General features: G+C 54.5%; 2 protein-coding genes across 2 annotated transcripts; both read left to right on the forward strand.

Annotated features, from left to right (window-relative positions):
- The first annotated feature begins 6195 nt into the window (after positions 1-6195).
- LOC101760217 (copper transporter 5.1) lies at positions 6196-7059 on the forward strand. Its single transcript, XM_004956876.3, has one exon. It carries the CDS (start codon positions 6349-6351, stop codon positions 6817-6819), a length of 471 nt encoding a protein of 156 aa, XP_004956933.1. The 5' UTR covers positions 6196-6348; the 3' UTR covers positions 6820-7059.
- A 14827-nt stretch (positions 7060-21886) lies between these two features.
- LOC101760627 (subtilisin-like protease SBT1.8) lies at positions 21887-24975 on the forward strand. The gene is made up of 2 exons (XM_004956877.4): positions 21887-23739; positions 24010-24975. Exons 1-2 carry the CDS (start codon positions 22092-22094, stop codon positions 24681-24683), a joined length of 2322 nt encoding a protein of 773 aa, XP_004956934.1. The 5' UTR covers positions 21887-22091; the 3' UTR covers positions 24684-24975.
- The last annotated feature ends 255 nt before the right edge of the window (positions 24976-25230 follow it).

The following is a 25230-nucleotide window of genomic DNA, read 5'->3' on the forward strand; positions in this document are numbered from 1 at the left end:
AGATGCACGCTTTGGCGGACCTCATTCATGTTGAAAGTACAGCGCTACCGCGCGCGTTGAGTTGGTTGCAGTTGTAGCGCCGGTGGTTTTGGGTTGGCGAAGAGGTCGTGGACGAATCGAGCTGGTGCGGAATCTCCTTCTGCCGGTGCCGGCTCGCTATCTGGAGGCGGCGCGTGGCCTTCCTTTCGCACGGCAGCGTCTTCATTGCCTGGCCTAGGCCAAGCAGTTGGAGCTGGAGCACTGTCCACTAATGAACTGGGCCAGCTGAAAGGCCTAGTTGCCACGATGTGCGTTTGCTCCTTTTGGCTATTCTGGCCCAGCGACTGGCGACCCACTGCTACTGGCTCCATTTGCGCCTGGGCCTCCTGCCCTTGCTTGCCAACGACGGCCGCCTCAGCGCCCACCGCTGTAGGCCCATTTGGCACAGGCTGTGTGCCTGATGGGCCTATGGACCTCCGCGTCTTGTGAGCCTTGTGGCCCACTAGCGCAGGATCGGCGCTTGTCGGGGCCTCCTGCCCTAGCTCTTGCTCTTGGCCTGGTGGGCCCATGGAGCCCAGGGCATTGTGAGCCTGGTGGCCCACTAGTGCCACTTCATCGCGTGCTAGGGCCTCCTACCACAGCGCTTCCTCTGCCGCGTCGTCCAGCGTCGGGGCCTCTGTTCCCAGCGTCGTAGCCCCAGCCGCGGCAGCGACACTGGCGGGCGTCGTGGCAGCAACCGCCAGTGGAAGCAGCGGCAGGTCCTCCATGTTCGGACCCATAGCCACGGCCTCCGTCGCGGAGAAACTCAGACGGTCCAGCGCACATTCAACCTCCGCTACTGTCAGTGCTGTCGCAGTGGTAATCCTGTCGAACACTCGGTTAACAGGGATTAAGGGCTCACAGGGTGCGCTTGGCATGAACCAGGCTCCATTTCCAAAGATGAGCTCCCAGTTCACCGGAACCGGAGAGTTGTAGATGCTGAGCCGATCCGCAAGGCGGTGCGCTTTGTCGATGTAGTCCATGGCCTCTTGAATCAGCATCTCCGCGTTTTCACCGGGAAAGACTTGTAATCCTCTCCTTACCTGGCTGTCAAGCATCGCCTGGAGGCTGTTCTTGAGCACCATAGCTTGGGCATTGAATAGGGCTTGCACTTGTGCACTCACCATGCTCTTGAGCTCATCCAGGTGCGGCAGGGCAGGAGCGATGGTAGCCAGGCTCACTTTGAGAGGCGACGGCTTTGGCATTGTGGACGCTGGGAGGTAGGTGGCCAATGGTACAACACTCCTCTGCTGGCCCCCCTTGAACTCAGCCTTCCAGCGCCTTGGTGAGTGCGTGAGCTTGCGGTGTACCGCATCCTAGCCCTGGTTGGCATGAAGCTAGATGTTTCTTTCGCACCCTCTTCCCGGATGTTTGTAGCCATTGTCATCATCGTCGTCGTCCTCGTTGCGGTGCGGCAAACAGAAGGGCCTGTCATCACATGAGCCCTTGCCCCCCCCAGCCTGGCGTCGTGGCATCACCAGTCGTCGTCCTCGTGCTTGCCGCTCCTGTCATGTTCACCGTGGCCGCGTTCCCGTGGTTCCTGTTCCCGCGGCGGCCTGAGGAGCCTTGCGGGGAACTTTGCGCGTGCGTCAGAGGGAGTGCCGTCTGACACCCCATAGCGCCAGGCATAGCCCTAACGCACAGGGTTGAAGCTAGAGGGGTTGTTGATGGCACCATCGAGGTCGCAAGCCGCCACGGTGTCGTCCTCCAACACGCCCAGGTGCAAGAAGACCTCAAAGCGCACCCCCTGTTGCCAGCGGTCCAGTTGCGACGTGGAGATGGTGACCGATGAAGACTTGTCAGAAGGCCGGTGAATGAAAATCAGCCACACTCGCTTGGGGATTTCGCTTGGGTTCTGTCCAGGCCCATAGATCGATGTGCCTGGTGTCGGTGGGCTGGACCAGGTCGGAGTTGATGTACTAGAGGGCGCAACGTGTGCTGATGATGCGCTCGACGATGTCCAGTGTGCACACATGTATCGGAATGCCGTCGAGGTAGAGGCGCACCTGGAAGAAGATGCCTAAGTCGAGCGCGTGGCTCAGGTTGCGCCATGGCTGCAAGCATATGTTGATGCCCTGGCCTTGGAAGCGTCCGCGATTGCGAGTTGCGGCATATTGGGCACTATCGATGAAGCAGACGAGGAATGGCTCCTGCTGAAGCATGGTGATGATGACTTCGCCCCTCTGGAGGTGCAGCTTGTCCAAAAGGAGGTCCTCAATGTCTTTGGCGCCGGCACCGCGCGGGAGGTGCAGGGCCCATGGAACCAGAGTAGTTCCCTCCCAATCCTTGGCGTCTCGCTCAGGGTCGAAGGAGTTGGGCATGATGATGGTCTCCTTATCGGGGCGGGTGTTTGGGTCTCTAGTCGCCTTCCGTTGTTGAACCCATGGTGGCGGCAGCGATGACGGTGGTGGTGGTGGCGGTGGTGGTAGGGGCAGCTTTTGCGGTGGTGGACGGGGACGAGCAGTGGTTGGTGGCGGTGATGGATGGGGACGGGAAGTGACTGGAGGTGGATGGCGTGGGCGGCGCAGCGGCGGCGGTGGCGGTGGAGTGTGCTGTGGTGGTGCCAGCGTTGTTGGTGGATGGGGATGAGCTGTGGCAGGTGGTGGGCGGGGGTGGTATTGCTGGCGACGGGGGTAAGCAGCTTGGAGTGGCCGCGGGTTCCTGCTGAAACGCGCTCGGTGCCCCAAGCAACGGCTGAGGAAGCAGCGTACGGGGTCTCTGCAATTGGCCGTGCGGTGGTCTTTAGCCAAACAAATGAAGCATCGTTCGGTAGTGGCATGATTGAAGGCGTCGAGTGCCGCGGTAGTTGCGTACTTTGACTCCTCACCGCGCGGCCGGCCGTGTCCGCCGTCACATCAGGCCAGGCGGGACGACGTGCTCTACGTTGAATGCTTCATGCGCCTCGTAGCTGTCATCCACTCCTGGGCGGAGGCAGGGCAGCTTGGCTGGTGGGCCTGGTGGGGTGCACTGGCGCGGCGAGGCCATGACGCCTTCTCCCTGAAGTTAGTGCGTCGTGGCCTTGTCAGCTCGTCGGCTTGAATGCGGCATCCTTGGCGGGGAAGGGGCCACACGTCGCGAGGGTGGTGCTACCTACCCGACCGTTGGGGAGCACTCCCCCCAACTTGACTACCTCTGCATAGGATTTCCTCCAATCCGCCATGACAGGGGGTGAATCCTGCTTCGCTGCTATCAGATCCTCCATGTGTACCTTCGGATCCATCGCCGACGCTTGCGGATCCGGTGTTTCTGGCATGGAATCATCCTCCTCAAGGTGCGGTCGCCCATGGCGCAGTGGTGGTGGGGGCGTCTCGCAAAAGAACTGTTCCCAGGATGATATTGGGCTTGGTGTGGCTGGTTCAGCAATGGGGAAGTGGCGGTGGTGCGAGGTAAGGCACCGGCATAGGGTGCGCGGCGGTGAGGTTCGCTAGTGGCTTGGTGGCGGCGGTGGCAGCCGGGGACGGGGGTCGGGTTTGGGAGGCATGTGGAACTGGCTTCCTATCTTCTCCAAATTAGCACCTGCAAGCCATCCCTACTCTTGCAGCTATGCAGCTATGGCAGCCGGCAATGCCAAGCACAAAGTGACGCTACCGAGAGAGGTCGGCTGGCGTGGTTTGCGCGCTCGCGAATGCGAGCGAACCCTCAGGTCGAGGGAGGGGCGTCGGCGTCAAGGCCACGCTGAGACCTCCGCAACGAGCCTACCAAGGTTGAGACGCGGCCGAAGAACCTACGGCGACGATGAGCACAACGAGCTTCCGAGGGGCGCGGTGGCTACAGCGACGACGTGCACGGCGAGCTTTTGAGTGGCATGGCGGCTACGGCAAGGAAGGTCCTAGCCATGGCGGACTCCTGGGCATGGCTCGGGTCTGTCCGCTGGTGGGTCCCACAAAAGGCCAGTGCACAAGTGCTGGAACACGGAATCGTCGGTGTCGCGTGCATTGGATGTCGAGTCGATCCAGTTTCGTGGATGAGAAACGATGTCTTGATTTTCAACTCTCTCTCCTCAATAATTCTCTTGCCACGTCATCAAAACGGTTACATGGTATTTTATTAAATGCTATGGAAACCAGCTGACTAGGAGGGTTGGGACTGCCAAAGGAGGTATTTGGTTTCACGGACTAAAGTCTGTCACATCAAATATTTAGATACTAATTAGGAGGATTAAACATGACAATTGTAGAGATGGAGGCTAATTCGCGAGACGAATCTATTAAGCCTAATTAGTCCTTGATTTGACAATATGATGCTACAGTAAATATGTGCTAATTATGAATTAATTAGGTTTAATAGATTCGTCTCCATCTATACAATTGGTTTTGTAATTAGTCTATATTTAATACTCATTAGTATCTAAACATTTGATGTGGTAGGAACTAACCTCAGTCCGTGTTCGAAACCAAACACCCTGATAAAGCTATCCACAAACTGACCAACAGAGGATGGAGCATGAAGCACGCCCTCATTTTCTTTTTATTTTCCGCTCGTCTCGTTGTCGTCTCCGTTAAAAGATCACTTCACCTGTGTTCTCCGGATAAGCGTTCCTTGGTCTGCTCCATCCCTTAGCTCGTCGAACTCACACGTCAGACCTCGTTCCGAACTTCTGATTGGTAGGCGTAATCTGTACCTAAACCTTCGTGTTTATCGATAAGTCCGGAGAGATCGACGCTGATTTGTACTTAGCCCAACATTCCTGGACAGGCAGGAGTGTGTTGCTAGTTTGTTGTGCTGGGCTAAGGAAGTTGGGCGGCCACGATCGGCCCACTGGGCTCCATGTTAGATTCTATTCTTGATCTTTTTTTTTTGAAAAGGTTATTCCATTCAGTTCTTGTTGGGCTGCAGTGGAGGTTGTTGTTGTCAGGTGGCCCTAATCCATCCATTTGGTGTTTGCGTTGCGCTTCGTACGTACGTTTGGTTGGTGTTGTGCTTCATGTACGTTTGTTGTGTCAAGTTGTGTGGCATGAGTTGTGTCAACATTTGTGTACGATGATCTTCTCAGATGCCGCTTAGGACTCCCGTGGGTCGTTCCAACTCTCAAGAAAAAAAAAGAATTGTTACTGCACACGCTAGACGACCGCCACGTCCCTACTCCCTGCCGTCAGGCGTTAGCAACTCAGCATTCAGCACCTTTGTGGCTGGTACAGCTGTAGTGTAGTGAAGAAAACGAAGCGTCATGACCCACGGCGCCACAGGCAACACCGGTGCGGGGAAAGACGGAGCTCTTGCCCGTCGCGGGCACGCCACCCCAACTCGCCTCCGACTCCGACGCCTCTTGACCCTACCTTCCCGGACGAGCCGGCGCTCGCGGCACGCAACCGGAGGACGAGAGCCGATCAAAGACAGAACAGTGGAGTACCAGCCGCGAACGAATCCACCGACACACGTGGACTCCCTCCAAAGCAGTCTCCGGGTCTGCAAGCCTCCTTTCCGCCGGGCCGGCCGAGCGCTTTTGCCGGCCGCGGGAGTACAGCCGCTGCAGTACAGGTCGTGCGCCTGTACTGCACGGCTGCGCGCGCGTAGTACCCGTCCGGCCGTCCCCGTCCGGATGTCCGATAGGCCAGGCCCGCACGCCGCCGGGGCTAATTTACATGGGAGCCCCTAGCCCCTTGTCGTCTGCGACGGCGACGCCGCAATGTTCATGCGAGAGAGATGTGGGCATGTGGCCTACTATAGGTCGCCTTGTTTTGGCGATTTGCCCATGTTTTTCCCGTTCGGCCAGCGCAGCAGTAAGCAGTTCGTGGAGATCGGGAAAAACCGGACTTGGGAGCTGGGAATGCGCCATCTATCTACGGTTGTTTTTCTTGCTTGACAAATTCGTTTCATGGAATTTCAAAGTGTCAATAATTGCTTTCAAAGAAGAACATCTAGAGTTGCATAGGCAAAGAATAAAATAGTCCGGCTACTTTTCTCTCTCATAAGCAAGGAAGCACCGCAGTTCTTATCTGCATAGTTCGACAACACATGCTCTAATATTCTGTTTCATCAAAAAGTCAACAGACAAACAACCACTAATCCTACTATGCTAGGCCTCCTACCTGTTTCCTAGAAGGCCGCTAATCTACCGCCTACGCGCCTACCGGCGCCTGATGCCCCTAATCTAGCGCCTACGCGCCGGGAAAGCGACCCGATTCCGATGGCGCGAACGTAAATTGGCCCGAACGGCGTGCCCCATGCCGCACCACGGAATAAAAACCGCCCCTTTAAAATCTCGCCGGTCTCTTTCCTCTCCGGTCACGGCAATCCTCCTCCTCAGCCGTCGCCTCGCCCTCCGCGCTCCCAATCGCCGCCCCCAATCCCTCCTCAGCCGCCGCCGCCGTTACCCCCCAGCCGGCCACCATGATGCACATGACCTTCTACTGGGGCAAGTCCGCCACGATCCTCTTCGACGGCTGGCGCACCTCCACGTGGCTCGGCTACCTCCTCTCCCTCGTCGCCCTGCTCCTCGCCGCCGCCTTCTACCAGTACCTCGAGGCGCTCCGGATCCGCGTCAAGCTCGCCGCGGGAGGGGACGCGGGCAAGCAGCAGGCCCCCTCCATCCCGCCGCCCGCCGGCTCCGACCCGTCGCGGGCGCCGCTCCTCGCGCCCGCCCTCGCCTTCGCCGCCGGGCGGTGGCCGGCGCGGGTGGCCGTGGCCGCGATGTTCGGGGTCAACTCCGGCCTGGGATACCTCCTCATGCTCGCCGTCATGTCGTTCAACGCCGGCGTGTTCATCGCCGTCGTCGTGGGGCTTGCGCTCGGGTACCTCGCGTTCCGCAGCAGCGACGGGGAGGATCTCGTCGTTGTCGACAACCCCTGCGCCTGCGCGTGAAGGCTCTACCGGATGGGGTCGCCGGCTTGCTGCCCCAGGTTTCGCTTCGCGGAGACGGAGTTGTTGTATAACACAGGTATCATAATAAAAAATCATGTACAAATTCAGTTGTGTGATTGGAGGATTTGCAGTGTTCATGTGCTGTTTGGGGGAATTGTAGAGTAAAGAATGAGAAAAATTGCCTTGTTTCTTCTAACAAATTGATGAATTGATTCCTTTCTGAACGAAGATTTGGGGGTAGATGGTTCTTTGGCAGTTGACTCCGAGATCAAATTACGAAATGATAATCTCTAGAGCAGACAGATTATTTTTGTTTGCGTGCGACGAACCCAAGAAACTGAAGGATCTTTCGCACCAACTGCCGGAAGCATAGCCACGCCTCTGGGAAGAATTTAAAGCGTCGCTATTCGACACAGGAGGAGCGTAGATCCGGTCATTGGAAAGAGAGTGCTTGTCCTCTATTGCTGAATTGTAGCTGCCTATCCCTACGACTGAGTGCAAAAACGGGGTGGGATGGGAAAACCGTTGGTCATGGATGCTGTAAAAATGGTAAAAACTACTGAACTATGCAGCTCTGCTTGTGTTCATTTGCCATGCTTGCTTTTTGCTAGCTGAAGGTCTGAATTCTGAAAGAACAAACGAATCTGCATCATATTCTGAAAATCGTAGTAAAGTTAACAGTTCAAGTTATAGTTCGTGTTAGAAGATGTGTATGTGCTGTCTGCATTGTGCGTGTACATGGGTCCTGGCGCTCCGCCAGGTCTAGGCCGGCTCCCAGAGCCGTGCCATAGATGGATTAGGATGCACAGTCTTATCCCTTGGTCGGTTGTGTTTCTATGAATCTCACCAAGGGCTGCCTACATATTTGTACATGTTGTATATCCTAATTAATCTATTATTCCACGCAATCGTTGTTGCTTTCATGGTATCACGAGTCCGGGTTATCCTCGATTCCTTACCTTCCACATCAAGCGCGCCGCCAGCGCCGCTCCCAGCGCGCCTCCGCCGGCATTGCTCTCAACGCGCCCGACCGCGGCGCTACTCCCACACCGGCTCTCCACCCCCGCTGCCCTCCGTGGCGGCTCTCCACCCCCGCTGCCCTCCGTGGCCGCCATCCTGCCACTCGAGTCCTTCGCTGCCGCGACTGACGCCGCCACTGCCGAGGCCGCCAAGCCCGCGCAGCCGTCGCTGCTCAGCGCCGCACCGCCCGCAAGGAAGCCCGCGCCGCCGCCCTTGCCTGCGCCATCACGGCTGAGGCCGCCGTCGCCACGCAGAAGCGTGACATCGCTAACGCCTGCCTTTGCGAGGTCCTGGCGCGCGCCGCCCAGGAGCGCAAGGGCGCCATGCTTGACTCTGACGAGAAGGACGTTAGCGTCGACCTCTCCGACGCTCACCAGGCCATGACGCTCCACGAGGCCGCCGTCGTCCTCAACCTGCACGCCCAGGCCGTCGCCGTGCAGAACATTCGGAGCCTCATCCCCGTCATCCTCGACACCGCCGTCGACAACTACTCACGGCCAGTGGCGTAGCCAGGAATTCAACATAGGGGGCCGGTCAAACACGACCAATAGATTGTTACGACTAAAATCTTGAGAAATATATAACAATTAATGATTCCAATACAGAAGAGCAATATCATTGAAGTCTCTGACTAACTAATAATTCAACTAAATATGCAGATCTGATTACCTTTTTCATTTTAGTCTTACCCTACGGGTCTTTATATCATTGAAGTCATCAATAAGTGTGTCAGATGTGAACTCCATTGCAATCTCCTTCTCAATGTAGATTATCAAGCAATTTCTTAAAAAGTCATCACCCATTTTATTTCGCAACCTTGTCTTAACAAGTTTCATTACCGAGAATGCAAGTTCTGTAGTTGCAGTTGAAACCGGCAGGGTTAGAACAAGATGAATCAATTGCAAAGGAAAATATTTAGTACTATTCGGATACAAAAGTAATGATAGTAAGAGAATAAGTAAATTGGGAGTAGCATGTTATATAACCTGTCGATCAAATGATAGTCATCCGATTTTCCAGTTTCCGCTAGCTGACGACATAGCTCAGAAATAGTTGACAAATTCTGAAATTTTGGATTTGTGGGCACATTGAGTTCGAAATGTTCTAATTGTTGTCTCAAGTTATTTCTTTCCTGTTCAGTAAAATCAGCAGGATAGAACTTTGAAGCCAGCAAGCAAATATCATCAATTTTAAACGATCTGAATGAATCCTTAGGATCCAAAGCCAAACACAGAACAAGAAGCTTTGTAGCTTTTTCACTAAACCTAGAATTCAACTCATGTATTTGTTGATCAACAGCAACCATGAAAATGTCATATCTGTAGTGATGTTCAACTGTTAGCTCATCCGCTGCACGAGATCGAATATAGTCTGCTTAGAAGCCATTCATATTTGTAACTTGTATTCCTTGTTTATTGCAAAATGATATCACATCACTAAGAAGGCCACTCCAACCATTATCTCTTAAATTCTGGAGCAACTTTTTGGTAGTGGCAACATCATCCATAGCATTGACAATATCCTGAGATTTGTGTTGTAACTTTTTGCAAAGTAGGTCTGTGATACCCATGAGTTCTTTCACAACATGCAAAAAAAAAACAAAGTCAAATGACATCATTAATGTAACAGCACCAGCAGCCTTTGCTCGTCCAGAAGCTGTAGTTCCTGAACCTTTAGCGGTAGCAATATCTTTCAGTACTAGGTATGTAGACTTGTAAAGTTTGAAAAGACTGCAAACTGAATCATAGTGCGAGCTCCACCTAGTATCACCAGGATGATGCAAGGTTCCAATTTGGTTAGCACCACTTCCGGTTTCAAGCTCATTAAGCTCAATTAGATACTCCATTTCAACAACTTGATTGTCATGCAGGTCATCGTTTCTCTTGCTGGAAGACAAAACAGTATTGACAATAAAAGCTAGATGTTCAAAAAAATTATGAACCTCAGTTACTTCTTTGGATGCACCAACAAGAGCTAACTGTAATTAATGAGCAAAGCAATGAACATAATATGCATAAGGACACTCTTCCATAAACTTTGCTTGCAGTCCATTCCACTCTCATTGCATGTTACTAGCACCGTCATATCCTTGTCCACAAATATTTTGAACATCCAATTTATGATAAGCTAAAACAGAGCACAATTCTTGTTTAATAGTTGTAGAGCATGTATCATCAACATGAATAAGGTCAAGAAACCATTTTCGGATAAAGCCTTCTTTATCTACAAAACGAACAACAACTGCCATTTGTTCTTTTCTTGACTCATCTCTTGATTCATCAACAACCAAGCAAAACTTAGCATCTCCTATTTCATTATGAATTGATTTCTGCACATTACAAGCCATAAGATCCAAGATTTCTTTTTGAATTTGTGCTGAAGTGTATTTAGCATTCTGTGGGGCATTACCTAGAACCACTGCTTTGACCTCATCATCATATGAAGCTAGAAGTTTTACCATTTCAAGAAAGTTACCTTGGTTCTTTGAGTCAGCACATTCATCATGTCCTCTGAAGGGACAAGCCTGGAAAGCTTACCATCGGATTGCATCAATTGATGTTCTAAGACGGAGTCTATTATTCTTGATATCTTCATTGGTTTGCTTCTCAACAGCTTGCTCAATATGACATGGCAGATTCTTCAAATTCTCGTAACATTGAACATTGTATTTATGAGCTGAACCATAGTCCTTTCCCATGTGAGTCAAGAAGGCACATTCTTTTCCATTATTGACTTTTTTCCAGCTTCTAAACTCTTTCATTGTAAAAGTGTCTTTTTTTTTCCAATTGGCTTTACAAAAAGCATGGAAAGCAAAAGGTTGCATCTTTTGTAGGTGAGTACTCTAACCAAGGGAAACATTTGAACCAATAAGTTTGAAATTTGCGTGGGTGTTTCTTCGAACCGGAAGAAGGGTACTCATTCTTAAGAAATTGGTATGGACCATGCTTCATGTACGCTCTGACAACTTGGTCTTGTTCATCGGGAGGATAATCCCAAATTTGTTGACGTAAACTTGGATCTCGTTCCACCACTAGGGGACTAACACCTTCAAGATTGATTCTTTGAACTTAAGATGGTGATTGTGTTGGAATTTCGTCTGCAACCTGTTCATTTTCTTCCTCCTGTTGCTGTGCAGCAAGCTAGCTAGCAACTTCATCTGTCTTAGAGTCAGCATCAATCTGTACAGGCACACTGTCTTCCCTTTGGAAAAAAGAATCAAGTGTCTTCCTTTTTTAGTACCTTGATTATCCTTAAAAAATAATTGCTCAATTAGCATCTAGCCATCTAGAAGTAACAAGCTATTGAACCAACTAAATCAAAGTAAAATTAACCAAACAAAATTATCAATGGAGTGTCGAAGTGCCACTATTTACCTTGGCAGTGTAAACTACAAGAAATAAAATAAAGATCTTTCGGGCCGCCGGCTGCTGTGTCTTGGTCTTGAGATTTTGTCGATGTCTCGCGTGATCAGGTGATGAGGCGTCGATCTCCGATGCTCGGGAACTCGTCGGCGATAGGGTTAGAGATCTTGAAATTGGGGACTGAGGAGATGAGAAGGCGGCGCTGGTGAATAGAAACGAAAAGGCGACGTCGGCAAACAGAAACGAAACGACGATCGACGAGCCTGGGCTTGCGACTGCGAGGCTGCGATCATAATTGAAGGTCTCGATCGACGAGACTACCGCACGGGGTGCGCATGCCCTATCAGTTTGGACTTCAAAGCCCTCGGTGGACGGTGGTGGTGTGAACCGTGTGATTGACCGATTGTCTCCAGGGCTCCAGGCTGTAGCAGGCTACCGCAAACAAAAGGGCCTTGCTGGTTGCTAGCTTGCTGCTAAGCCCATTTAAGCAATCTTTAAGCCCACGATCACATAAACTGCACTAGCTACAGGAGGGGGTAAAAAAAATTCCCACGTTGGGGGGTGGGCCGTGGCCTCCCTGGCCCCACCTTAGCTCCGCCGTTGCTCACGGCGTGAGCAGTTTCTCCTCACCGTCGGCAATTATTCGCTGCAGGATCACATTCTCCATGACGTTCCCACCCTAGCCTCTCCTGATTGGGGCCAGATGGACTGCGATGTCCCGTCTTGGCTCTATGGCACCATTGCCACCGACCTCATCGATGTCTTCATGGATCGCGGTGAGCGCAGCACCACCGCCCGTGCCACCTGGCTCGCCATTGAGACGCAGTTTCTCGGCAACCGGGAGACGCAGCCCTCTACCTTGATGCTAAGTTTTGAACCTTCGTCCAGGGTGACTTGTCCATTACGGACTACTGCCGCCGCTTCAAGAGCATGGCAGACGCCCTCGGTGACCTCGGCGAGCAAGTCTCTGACCACACCCTCGTCCTCAACATCATCCGCGGGCTCAACGAGAAGTTCGCCATCATCGGCCACGACATCCGATGCTCTCATCCTCTTCGCTCCTTCCTGGAGGCCCGCAACGATCTGCTTCTTGAGGAGTTCACGATGGCGCCTCCTTCCTCAACTCCGTCCACGGCGCTGCTCACCGGCGTCAACATTGGCTCCTCCTCTCGCCCTTCTGCGCCTCCCTACCTGTCTGTCGGGCGTTCCGACTCCGGGGATGGCAGGGGGGCCCTCCTCCAAGTAGACACGGGATAGGGGTCGGCGTGGCGGTCAACAGCGGCAGGGTAGTGGCAATGACAGCAAGGCCCCTACCGCCGGCGCCTAGGCCCCTACTCCCGGCACCACCTAGGAGTCCGGCGGTCCTTGGCCCTCCTTCTGGAAACCCTGGTTCAGTACAATTCAGATGTACCTGGGCCCTCAGTAGCAGGCCACCGTTCCTTCCCGTCCAGCAGCACCCACACCGGTGTTTCAGCAGTAGTTGCAGCAGGCCCTCCTCACCCAGCAGCAGACGTTGTACGCTCAATAGTAGCAGGCGTAGCACCAGAGTCTTCAGGCCCCCCTTATGGGGCAGCAGGTGCCCTACCTAGGGCAGCAGGCGCCACAGGTGCCCCCGGGGTTCTACAATCCCATGACGGGCCAGCCCTCCTCCTAGGATCAGCAGTGCCTCGCCTCAACGTTCAGCACCATGACCCTCAACCAGCCGCAGCCAAACGACTGGTATCTTGATTCAGGTGCCACCTCGCACATGACTTCAGACGCTAGTACTCTTTCACATTTTTCTCATCCGCGGTATCCCTTTCCTTCATCAATTGTTGTCGATGACAGTTCCTTGCTTCCTGCCACGGCTACTGGCGCAACTCATTTTACGGGTTCCTTGTTCCTTAACAATGTTCTAGTTTTACCTAAACTTATTAAGAACCTTATTTTTGTTCGCCAGTTTACTTCTAATAACAATTGTTCTATTGAATTTGATCCCGCTGGCTGCTCTGTGAAGGATCTGACATCTCGGAGGCTGATCGTCAAGTGTAATAGCTCCAGGCCACTCTATACCTTGCGGTTCCCTGCTGCCCACGCTCTCGCTGCCTTCTCCACCTCCTCTGTGTGGCATCGCCGTCTCGGACATCCTGACCATGAAGTTTTGTCCAAAGTCGCTTTGGTCATTCCTTTTTGTACTAAGGACATTCATACCATATGTCATGCGTGTCAGTTAGGGCGGCACACTCGCCTCCCTTTTCAGTCCTCTGCTTCTAGAGCGTCTAGAACATTCGATCTTATTCACTGCGATTGCTGGACGTCTCCTATTCCCAGTGTGTCTGGTTATAAATACTATTTGCTCATTCTTGATGACTGTTCTCATTATTTGTGGACGTTCCCTTTACGTCACTTTTGCGACTCTAGCTAACTTCTCTGTGCGTACTCAGTTTGGCGCCACTATGAAGACCGTTCAGTGTGACAACGGCCGCGAGTTCGATAACTCCAGCACACGCACCTTCTTCCTCACGCACGGGGTTCGTCTTCGCATGTCCTGCCCCTATACATCGCCCGAGAACGGCCGGACCGAGCGCATGATTCAGAGTGTCAACAATGTTGTCCACTCCCTTCTCTTTCAGGCTAGTATGCCTCCCTCCTATTGGGTTGAGTCTCTGCACACTGCTACACATTTACTGAACATTCTACCCACAAAAACCCTTAGCTCCTCCACACCGCACATGGGTCCATTTTGCATCTCGCCGTCTTATGACCATCTCCAAATTTTTTGTTGCACTTGCTATCCTAATCTTTCTGCTACTGCGCCACACAAACTCGCTCCTCGCTCCACCCTATACATTTTCCTTGGCTGTTCTGCTCATCACAAGGGATATCGTTGCCTTGATCTCTCGTCCAACCGGGTCATCATCTCTCGCCATGTCGTGTTTGACGAGACTACCTTTCCCTTTTCTCAGCAACAACCGCCCCCAGCTAACGAGGACTTTAATTTTTTGTTGGAACCTTCTGATGTGGTGCCGCCCCCGATTGGCTCGGCACCATCTCTGTTGCCTGCAGGACACTCACCCGGCGCACCTTCGGCTCCTCCGTTGCGGCAGCCAGCCGCATCGCCAGACCTTGCTGGGGCCACGCCACCTCCGACTGTGCCGACTACGACCGCACCACGTGCGGGTGCGGCCCAGACCGGTTCGATCAATCGAGCGAGCGCCCCGACCGCACCAGCGTACGCTCCGATCGGTCGGGCGAACGCCCCAGCCGCACCAACGACCTCCTCGATCGGTTGGGCGAGCGCCCCGACCGCACCCGCGATCGCTCCGGTCGGTCGGGCGAACATTCCGACCGCACCGGCGAGCTCTCCGATCGGTTGGCTGAGCGCCTCGACTGCACCGACGAGCTCTTTAATTGGTCGGCTGAGCGCCCCGACCGCACCGGCGATCGCTCCGATCGGTAGGCTGAGCGCTCTGATCGGTCGGGCGAACGCCCTGACCGCACCAGCAACCTCCCCAATCGGTCGGGCGAGCGCCCCGATCGCACCGACAAACGCTTCGGTCGGTCGAGCGAACGTCCCGACCACACCAGCGACCTCTTCGGTTGGTCGGCTGAGCGCCCCAACGGCACTAGCAACTGCTCCGCTCTGTCAGGCGAACATCCAACCGCATCGGCGGGCTCTCCGATCGGTCAGCTGCGCACCCCGACTACACCGGCGGCCGCTTCGCTCGGTCAGGCAAACGCCCCGATTGCACCAGCGAGCTCTCGGATCGGTCGGCGAGCGCCCCAACCGCACTAGCGGGCTCTCCGACCGGTCGGGCAAGCGCCCACGGTTCTCCCACCGCGCAGCCTCCTGCTCCGGCCGTTCTTCCTTGTGGTGCGGTTCCCGTGCGTCTCGTCACCAATCAGCACTCCATGATGACGCGCGGGAAGCTGGGATTCCATCTGCTCAAACTTTTTCATTCCTCCCAGCTATCACCAGTGCCTCGCACTTACCGAGGCGCTCTCGCTGATCCCAATTGGCGCCGGGCCATGCATGAGGAGTTCGACGCGTTGCTGGCCAATCACACATGGGATCTTGTACCACGTCCTGCTCGGGCTAATGTTGTTACTGGCAAGTGAGTTTTCAATCACAAGTTTTATGCCGACGGTTCTCTGGAGCGCTACAAAGCACAATGGGTGCTTCGCGGGTTCACTCAGTGACCTGGGATTGTTTTTTTGAGAATTTCAGTCTTGTCGTCAAACCAGCCACCGTTCGTACAGTGCTGTCCCTAGCTCTCTCTCGTCATTGGCCGATTCATCAGTTGGATGTGAAGAATGCTTTTCTTCACGGGAACCTTTCAGAGACAGTCTACTATGCTCAGCCTGCTAGCTTTAAGGATACCACCCGTCCTGATCATGTTTGTCGGCTAAATTGCTCTTTGTATGGACTTAGGTAGGCTCCTCGTGCTTGGTACAATCGCTTTGCCTCTCACCTGCTGCAGCTCGGCTTTGTGGAAGCCAAGACCGACACTTCCCTGTTTGTGTACTACCGCGGCGACGACATGGTCTATCTTCTCTTTTATGTGGATGATATAGTCCTCACGGCATCTTCGACACCTCTTCTTCGTCGCACTATTAATGCCTTACAGCGGGAGTTTTCGATGAAGAATCTTGGTGAACTTTATCATTTTCTGGGTATGCTGGGTATGCATGTTCAGCGGTCTGGTGATGGTCTTCTTCTATCTCAGCACCAGTTTATGTTGGAGATTCTGGAGCGTGCTAGTATGACTGATTGCAAGTCTTATTCCACACCAGTTGATACAAATCCGAAGCTGTCTGCTACTGACGGTGCCCCGCCTGTCAATGGGACTGATTTTCCGAGCCTCGCTGGTGCTCTACAATATCTCACCTTCACTCATCCCGACATTGCTTATGCGGTTCAGCAGGTTTGTCTACACATGCATGATCCTCACGAGCCACATCTTGCCGCCTTGAAGCACATTCTACGGTATATTCGTGGTACTCTTCACTTGGGTTTGCATCTCCGACCCTCTACTCAGTCGGATTTGCTGGTTTACTCCGACGCTAATTGGGTTGGTTGCCCAGACACTCGGAAATCCACTTCCGGGTATGCAGTTCTTTTGGGCGACAACTTGGTCTCTTGGTCTTCAAAGCAACAGATTGCAGTCTCTCGCTCGAATGTCGAGGCTGAGTATCGGGCGGTTGCCAATGCCGTTGCCGAGGTCTCCTGGTTGCCCTCAACTTCTAGTTGAGCTGCATGTTCCTCTGCGTTGCACCGCCTTGGTTTATTGCGATAACATTAGCACTATCTACATGTATTCGAACCCCGTTCAGCATCAGCGCACAAAACACGTGGAGATTGATCTCCACTTTGTTCATGAGTGCGTTGCTACTGGTGATGTTCGCATTCTTCATGTTTCGATGAGCTCTCAGTACATCGACATTTTCACCAAAGGCCTACCTTCTTCAGTGTTCATGGAGTTCAGGTCTAGTCTTAACGTTCAAGCTGTCGACGATCAAACTGCGGGAGCATGTTAGAAGATGTGTATGTGCTGTGATTGTACATGGGCCTGACTGTGCGTCAGGTCCAAGCTGGCTCCTTGCTGTGCCTAGATGGATTAGGATGGGCAGTATTATCCCTTAGTCGGTTGTGTTTCTATAAACCTCATCAAGGGCTGCCTATATATTTGTACATGTTGTATACCCTAATTAATCTATTATTCCACGCAATCGCGGTTGCTTTCAGATCGTTCATGCCTTTGCTATCTTTGTGACTTTGTATGTATTGTGCTGATGTTGTTCTAGCTTTTCTAAATTGTGAAATGTGCGAGTTAGATTGATCCTTACTGGCATTTTGCAACCACCACTACTGCATGGCCAACTTATTTGCCTCCTGATTGGTGCATGTCCTCGTATATGCCATGGGAAGGGGTTATGACTTTCCATGTGACTAGTAGCTTTATAGATTGAAAAGAACGGCAGGGAAGATAACTTCCTCCTCTGTGCCGTATGCTGTGTGGACTCTCCTTGTTGGATAGAACACACGCTACCACTTGTGCTCGATTCGATTCCCTCATTGGCTTGCTCAAAGATATTTTCTGGTTGAGGACTTGTGCGTGAGGGCGATGTAAACTTTTCCTTGCAAAATGAGCTAAACAGAGGTCAGTTCAATTTTTATGGAAACAACAGAGGTAATTTAACAGGGATTGTTTGCTAGTTGGTCTGTTTTTGTTAAGGCTCACAGCTGACACGATTCTCTCCCAGCGTCGGTGGAGATCTTGCCCTTGGTTCCTACCTCCAGCTTACCTGCTCTGCAGTCCAGAGTCCAGATGAACTTCGTGCTGGAGACAGTAAAGCAGTGTGGACTGTGGAGACATGCCATTGCGTCTCCTAGTTCCCATTTGATCAACATGCCCTGCTGAGCTCGACAGGCGATCGTGATTCACGCGTGATCTCTTCCAAAATACAGTTCCCTTATCCGAAAATTGTTTGCTCCCAAGAACTTCGTTGCAACCTTAGATTGGAACACAAGAAAAGCAAATCCCAAGGAGTATCTGGGCTACGCGACCAGGCCTGCTGGTGCTTTTGGCCCTCGGGCCGGCCTAGAGTCGCTTTGACAAATTCTGGGCTGCGCTTTCCGGCCTGGCATTAGCACGGTCCAAGATATGATTTCGTGGACGGCCGACGAGTTGTGGGCGGCGATGAGAAGGAAGGGGAAAGACGCCAATCAAAATGCTGTCGGATATATGTGATTATGTGTAGCACCTTGGGGTGCTCAACACACACCAAAACGTGCATGAAAAAGTTCAAAAAAAAATATGACGAATAGAGGATGCAATGATCCATATTTATGCAAAGTTTGAGGTTGAACAAAAATGCGGACGAAGGAAAAAAAAAGAAAATTAGCATATACGGGTCAGATGCATGGCTTATTTAGATCGTAACCTGCTCCTATGCATACGACGATTTGTCCTGTACATTAATCCTATGAGCGATTGGTGGTGGGCAAGGGTGGAAGGGCGGCACCGCCACAGTGGTAGAGGACGGCTAGTATACGGAGATGGCGGAAGTGTCAAGCTTCAATGGGTTCGGGATGGCCATGGAAGAAGAAGAAGAGAAGGTGCTGGTGGAGCTTAGAGAGGAAGCGAAGACGAGTTCTCTGACCGGTGACCGCTATTGAGGATTAAACTAGTGTGGCCGGCCCCCTCTACTTGTTCAAGCTCCACCACCGTCTCTGACTGCTTCACCACACGCCACACCCGTAAGGTGGTAGGTAGGCTAGGGGCTGGGAGCAGGGTGGCGTCAGGTCTTAGTTTACTGTATGCAAGAAGTGTCCATTGATCTAAGCAAGGGCCGATGCATTCACATCCTCTCCGTGTGTTGATACGGTTTGACCATCGCCGTAGACCTGTCATTCTTATTTGCTGCCGTCAAAGTACAGCGTAAAAGCCTTCGACGGAAGAAGCCAGCACGACACGGGAATGGAGCTCTAAAACTGGAGAAAGAACAGGAGGAAAAACACTTCTGACCTGAGCAGGAGCGCGCGCCCTGCACATCCATTTCTTCGGATACGTGCATGGATGCTCACTTTGCGTAACACATTTCATGACCATTCAAAGCACAAAGGAAAGGGAGGAAATTGTACAAATGCGACAGGCCGCTAGCCAAGACACGTGTGCGGCACACACAGAGTGAACCAATCACACCTACCCGGCAACTCCCAACGCCAACCCCGCGTCGTGGCGCGCGTGTCAACGGATGTAGTAGTGCGAGTTGCACCGCCGGCACGACCACCGGACACCACGGCCGCCAATGTCTCCCTGCCCCGGTCCGGGCTTCGGCCATCTTCCTTGCCTTCACAGGCTCCGCCGCCGCCGCGTCGGCGATGAGCCCTCATCACGTCGGCGTAGCAGTCCCTGAGCCGCGCGAGCGCGCGCCGGGACCTCAGGAGCAGCGCCCTGAGCCGGAGCCGCGGCAGGACGAACCTCCCAAGGGCGAGCAGCCTGCTGACGCGTCCTGGCCCGCGCCACCGCCATTCTCCTCCTCCTCCGCTGGCTGGCCGGCGCGGAAGGCCGGCCGCGGCCGGACACCTGGAACAGCATGCTCTAAGGCTCAGGACTCTGGGGGGACGCGGTCAGACAGAACGATCGCTAGCTGCCGCGCCTTGACGTCGCGGATACAGATGAGGATATGCCATCCATCTGGGCTCGCTGCTGGGCCAATAAAGCGGGCAGGTTCACCATTCACCAACTAATTGGTTGAGGCCGCTGGCCGCTGCGGTTCGAGCATCAGCGTCGTTCTGACCGGCGACTGGTGCTACCGGTGCGTGCTGCTGATCCAACTAATCGGCGGCAACTGGCACTAAGAAACCACGCCAAACCTAACAATTGTTCCTGATATATGGCTTGGGAGTTGGGAATTAGCAATTGGGCGGAACAGGTACGTAGACATAGACATGGGTTTTTAACTGAACAGAACATTTGGTGTGAATCTTCTGCAAACGTGTTCTTCCTTAAGATAATACCAAGTTTCTGTTTCTGCAGATTTAGAAACTGGGTTGTCTCTACTCCTGAACAAATCCTACACTAACCATGAATCCACTATCGACGATCATTGGGCTGACACTGGCTGATATCACAAGGATGTCAGCTGTGGCAACACCAATGATACAAGGATAGATACGATCAGATCAATGGACATGACAGCATGCTGCAGCACACAACTTAATGGAAGCTGCTAGCTTAGCACTAGATGGTGAAGAAGGCAACTGAAGCATTACAAGCGGCGTGCCGCCGACCAGCTCACTCCTCCACCATGCCAACCAGTCCATGCATTATGGATGCACGGTCACACAGTTGAGAACCCACTATGAGAGCATTGGCATGCATGATGGAGAAAGGTGATCAATCACTATATGAGTATGTAGGACCTACGTGCACACGTGTTTCCATGTCTCTGAAATCCTCAACCGGAGCTCAACTTTTAGCATGGTAAAATATTTTTTAACGGAATGCAGAACTGATGGATCACCGCTGGCAATTCAGAGTACATTATTGGTGGATTTTATGTGTCTCTCTGATCATAGAGCTGACTGTTCACTTGGATCGTCATAGTTTCTCCATTGCAATGATCAAAACTAGCAACGGTCATAGAAACTTTGTTTGTCAAAAATTCAAAATGCTTTGTGCTGCGACTGCAGAGAGCTGACCAATGTGATGCAGAGTACAGGCAATTCGCTGATAAAAATCAAAATGGGCTACACAGGAACGTGCTCACTTTATGCTAGACACTTTTCCTTGTCAACATGGTGCGAATCCTAGAGAAGATAGTGCGCCGGGTGGCCTGAGCCGCTTGCAGTAAAACGAGGCCTGCGGAAACTGCACCCCCAAAAGAGACGCAAAGGCCATCGAACGCCCCCCTTTACCCGTTCTGGCTCTACCAGTCAAAACGGGATCGTGCTTTGATGCACTGAGCTACTGTTCCTAGAGTAGATCAGTACAGTACCCCCCATGTATCTTCACCGCCACAGGTCGCAGCGCCCATCATCGCGGCTCAGCCACTTGAAAACCTGGCACGCCCAGTCCCATACTATGCGCTGCATTTTCTTTTTCAGACAATTGATGAATACTAGTGTATGTTACATAATGTGGCAGCTTTATCGGCCATAAGCTGTTCTAGAAATGGCACCATTGACGGAACAGCGAATTGTAAATGGTGGGAGATGAGACGAGACGCCTAAATATCCTACGAGGACGAGGCCATGACCGCGATGTCCAGTGGTAGCACCAGAGCCGGCCGGGGCCGAGAGACAAGAAAAGCGCACGAGATCGCACCAGCTTTCGCGATCGAATCCAGCTATCCGCCATCGCGAGGCAAGGAATCGTGGCGCCACGCGGGGCTCCGCCCGATAAAGCGGAGGCAGCATGGGCGACGCAATATATCTCAGAAGGGGCTAAAAGGCGACGACGGTCGACGGCCACGCCGGACGGACGAGCGAGCCTGCGCTCGATCGATCGCAGCACACGCGCTAGCTGGCCGTGCCCCCGCGCGCGTGCTCTCGACCGTGCTCCGTGCAGTGCGCGCCCCCGTGGCCCGTGCGCAGCTCGCGCGCACCCGCCACCGCGCCCCAGCCCCGCACCGGCGCTCTTCAGTGCTGGAGCGGTGGTGCCGCCCGGCGCATCCCTTTCCGGATCGGATGCACGGTCCACGCATCCCCACTACCAGGGCACGCGGCGAACCTGATGCCTCCACCTCGCAGCTAGCCAAGCCCGCACCACGGCAGACAGCCGGCCGACCGGCGGTGCGCGGCGAGGCGAGAGGCGGCAGCCACGGCCACCGCGCGCGTACGTATACGTGCGCGGCCGCGGGCCGTGCCGCTTGTAAAGGAGCGCGTCTCTGAATCATGGCGTGGATGGCGGCCGGGGCGGACATGCATGATGAGCGCCCCGGAGCGTGATGCGCTTTTCTGCCTCGCTCGTTGTCCGGCGCGATCGTGCAGGGTGTAGAACCGGGGGGAAAGTCGACGTTGACGCCAAGGGTTCCACGTTTGTAGGCGAGGAACGCTACACGTACTCTACGTTCGAACATTTCGTTTTTTTATTTGAAGAGTGCATTTTCTTCCTTTCTTTCTTTTTGAAGGAAACGAGGACATTTTCGGTGGTGGTATAGAGCATATATATAGGGCATGATCCTGGGCACGGCAGATCGGACATATGCTTTGCTTGCGCTAATGGCGCAATATAATTAGGTTCAGAGCTGTCCTGCCCCATTTGCAAAGTGAAAGTTCAAAAGGAATAAGTGTGTGCATTTGTCTACAGTGCTCGGGTTGATGCCATCCGGTTCTTTATTTGAACCGAACGCCTCGCACGGACTGGCGCTCACTCCTCCACTCCCCCACGCTCCAAGCTCACCATGCTCCCCATGCAGCAACCGCCCCTTCTTGTTCTCCTCCTCGTCTTCGTCGTCTCCACATTTGCCCTTGCCTCAACCGCCGACGTCGATGCCGACGCCGGCGCGGCGACCTACATTGTGTACCTGAACCCCGCGCTCAAGCCTTCCCCCTACGCCACGCACCTGCACTGGCACCACGCCCACCTCGACGCGCTCTCCCTCGACCCGTCGCGCCACCTCCTCTACTCGTACACCACGGCCGCGCCGTCCGCGTTCGCCGCCCGCCTCCTCCCGTCCCACGTCGCGGCGCTCCGCGGCCACCCCGCCGTCGCGTCGGTCCACGAGGACGTGCTCCTCCCGCTCCACACCACGCGCTCCCCTTCGTTCCTCCACCTCCCGCCGTACGACGCGCCCAAGGCGGACGCCGCGGGTCCGGACGTCATCATCGGGGTGCTCGACACCGGCGTCTGGCCCGAGAGCCCCAGCTTCGGGGACGCCGGCCTGGGCCCCGTGCCGGCGCGGTGGCGTGGGAGCTGCGAGACCAATGCCACAGACTTCCCGTCGTCGATGTGCAACCGCAAGCTCATCGGCGCCCGCGCTTTCTTCCGCGGCTACTCGTCGGGCGGCCGGAACGGTTCTCGCGTCAGCTCCGACCTCATGTCGCCGAGGGACGACGACGGGCACGGCACACACACCGCGACCACGGCGGCCGGGGCCGTCGTGGCGGACGCGAGCCTGCTCGGGTATGCGTCGGGCACGGCGCGGGGCATGGCTCCCGGGGCGCGCGTCGCGGCGTACAAGGTGTGCTGGAGGCAGGGGTGCTTCAGCTCCGACATCCTGGCCGGCATGGAGAAGGCCATCGACGACGGCGTCGACGTCCTCTCGCTGTCTCTCGGCGGCGGCGCGATGCCGCTCTCGCGCGACCCCATCGCGGTCGGTGCTCTCGCGGCCACCCGCCGCGGCATCGTCGTCTCATGCTCTGCCGGGAACAGCGGGCCGTCGCCGTCGTCCCTGGTGAACACCGCCCCGTGGATAATCACCGTCGGCGCCGGAACGCTGGACCGGAACTTCCCGGCGTACGCCGTGCTCGGAAACGGCGAGACCCACGCCGGCATGTCGCTCTACGCAGGCGATGGGCTCGGCGACGGTAAATTCCCCCTGGTGTACAACAAGGGCATCCGCGCCGGCAGTAATGCGAGCAAGCTCTGCATGGAGGGCACGCTGGACGCCGCGGAGGTGAAGGGCAAGGTGGTGCTCTGCGACCGAGGCGCCAACTCGAGGGTGGAGAAGGGGCAGGTGGTGAAGCAGGCGGGCGGCGTGGGGATGGTGCTCGCGAACACTGCCCAGAGTGGCGAGGAGGTCGTGGCGGACAGCCACCTGCTCCCGGCGGTGGCCGTCGGCGCCAAGAGCGGCGACGCCATAAGGAGGTACGTGGAGTCGGACGCCAACGCGGAGGTGGCGCTGAACTTCGCCGGCACCGAGCTCGACGTGCGCCCGGCGCCGGTGGTGGCCGCGTTCAGCTCACGTGGGCCGAACAGGATTGTGCCGCAGCTGCTCAAGCCGGACGTGATCGGCCCGGGTGTGAACATCCTGGCCGGGTGGACAGGTTCCCTCGGCCCGACCGGGCTGGTCGCCGACGACCGGCGGTCGGCGTTTAACATTCTGTCAGGTGAGCGCACGCCTTGGCATTGCTTCCTCTTCACTACTGTCGGACTGACTCTTTGTCGCTTGCTCGTGCTCAAAATCGATTCTTTAGCTAGTACGAATCTGTCTGTGAACGTTATTGTTGTCGCAGTCATTTTTTTTTTTGGTAATAGTAGCATCTTGCCTTTTTCACCATGATGCCGTTACCTTTCGCGTGCATCAAAATTATGATACGCTCGACACGCGACAGGCTTTTTACTTGCACGGGCACTCTGACACGCATTCGGCGATGCAGGGACATCCATGTCGTGCCCGCACATCAGCGGCCTGGCGGCGTTCGTGAAGGCGGCGCACCCGAACTGGAGCCCCAGCGCCATCAAGTCCGCGCTCATGACCACCGCCTACACCGTGGACAACACCGATTCGCCCCTCCTCGACGCGGCGACCAACGCCACGGCCACGCCGTGGGCCTTCGGCGCCGGCCACGTCGACCCCGTCCGGGCGCTCTCGCCGGGCCTCGTCTACGACGCCACCGTCGACGACTACGTCGCCTTCCTCTGCACCGTCGGCGTGTCGCCGCGGCAGGTCCAGGCCGTCGCGGCGGCGGGGCCCAACGTGACGTGCACGCGGAAGCTGTCCAGCCCAGGGGACCTCAACTACCCGTCCTTCTCCGTCGTGTTTGGCCGGAGATCGTCGCGCAGCACGGTGAAGTACCGGCGCGAGCTGACCAACGTCGGCGACACCGGGGCCACGTACACCGTCAAGGTCACCGGGCCTAGCGACGTCGGCGTGAGCGTCAAGCCGGCGATGCTCCAGTTCAGGCGGCCCGGGGACAAGCTCAGGTACACCGTCACGTTCAGGTCCAAGAGCGCCAAGGGGCCCATGGACCCCGCCGCGTTTGGGTGGCTGACGTGGAGCAGCGACGAGCACGAGGTCCGGAGCCCCATATCGTATACCTGGGGGGTGTAGCGCCGATCGCTAACGGAATCACGGTACCATGCCGGCGGTGGCGACGGTGGGAGCTGAGTATGCCGGTGGCCGGAAGAATTCTGTCTTCCGGAGAAACTAGGCGCCCATCAATGACGATACGAGTTTGCCTGATATTTCCTCAGGTTCGTGATTCACATCAGTATATGATGACGGATCGTACATTCGTACATGATCTACATTATTAATTTGTTGTAGCAACTGCAGCCCAGCAAGCTATTGGTAATATCTTAATTGAAAATAATCAGCATCTGCCCGGTGATTTACTGCCCTAGTGCGCACCCATCAAACGCATTTTTGAACATGGGGATCATAATATATGAAGGAGGCATATTTTTGTTCACAAATATGTCAACCCACCATAGGACACATAAAATGGACATGTAAATGGTTGGATTTAGTAGCCCGACAGTCCACCAAGAATTACCTAAGTGATAGATTTATCACGAGAACACAAAGGTTTAGAAAGGTTCGGGCCTCCGAAGAGTAATACCCTACGTCATGTGTTTTGTTGGTTTGTATTGCTTTG

The sequence above is a fragment of the Setaria italica genome, chromosome II (genome assembly GCF_000263155.2).
Source record: "Setaria italica strain Yugu1 chromosome II, Setaria_italica_v2.0, whole genome shotgun sequence".
NCBI lineage: Eukaryota > Viridiplantae > Streptophyta > Magnoliopsida > Poales > Poaceae > Setaria > Setaria italica.

What these genes read in the sequence shown, in the direction of transcription:
- LOC101760627 (XM_004956877.4), top strand. Translation starts at nt 22,092, where the DNA reads ATGCTCCCCATGCAGCAACCGCCCCTTCTTGTTCTCCTCCTCGTCTTC. An exon ending in GGCGTTTAACATTCTGTCAG is followed by an intron (nt 23,740 to 24,009) that starts GTGAGCGCACGC and finishes TCGGCGATGCAG; the next exon opens with GGACATCCATGTCGTGCCCG.
- LOC101760217 (XM_004956876.3), top strand. Translation starts at nt 6,349, where the DNA reads ATGATGCACATGACCTTCTACTGGGGCAAGTCCGCCACGATCCTCTTC.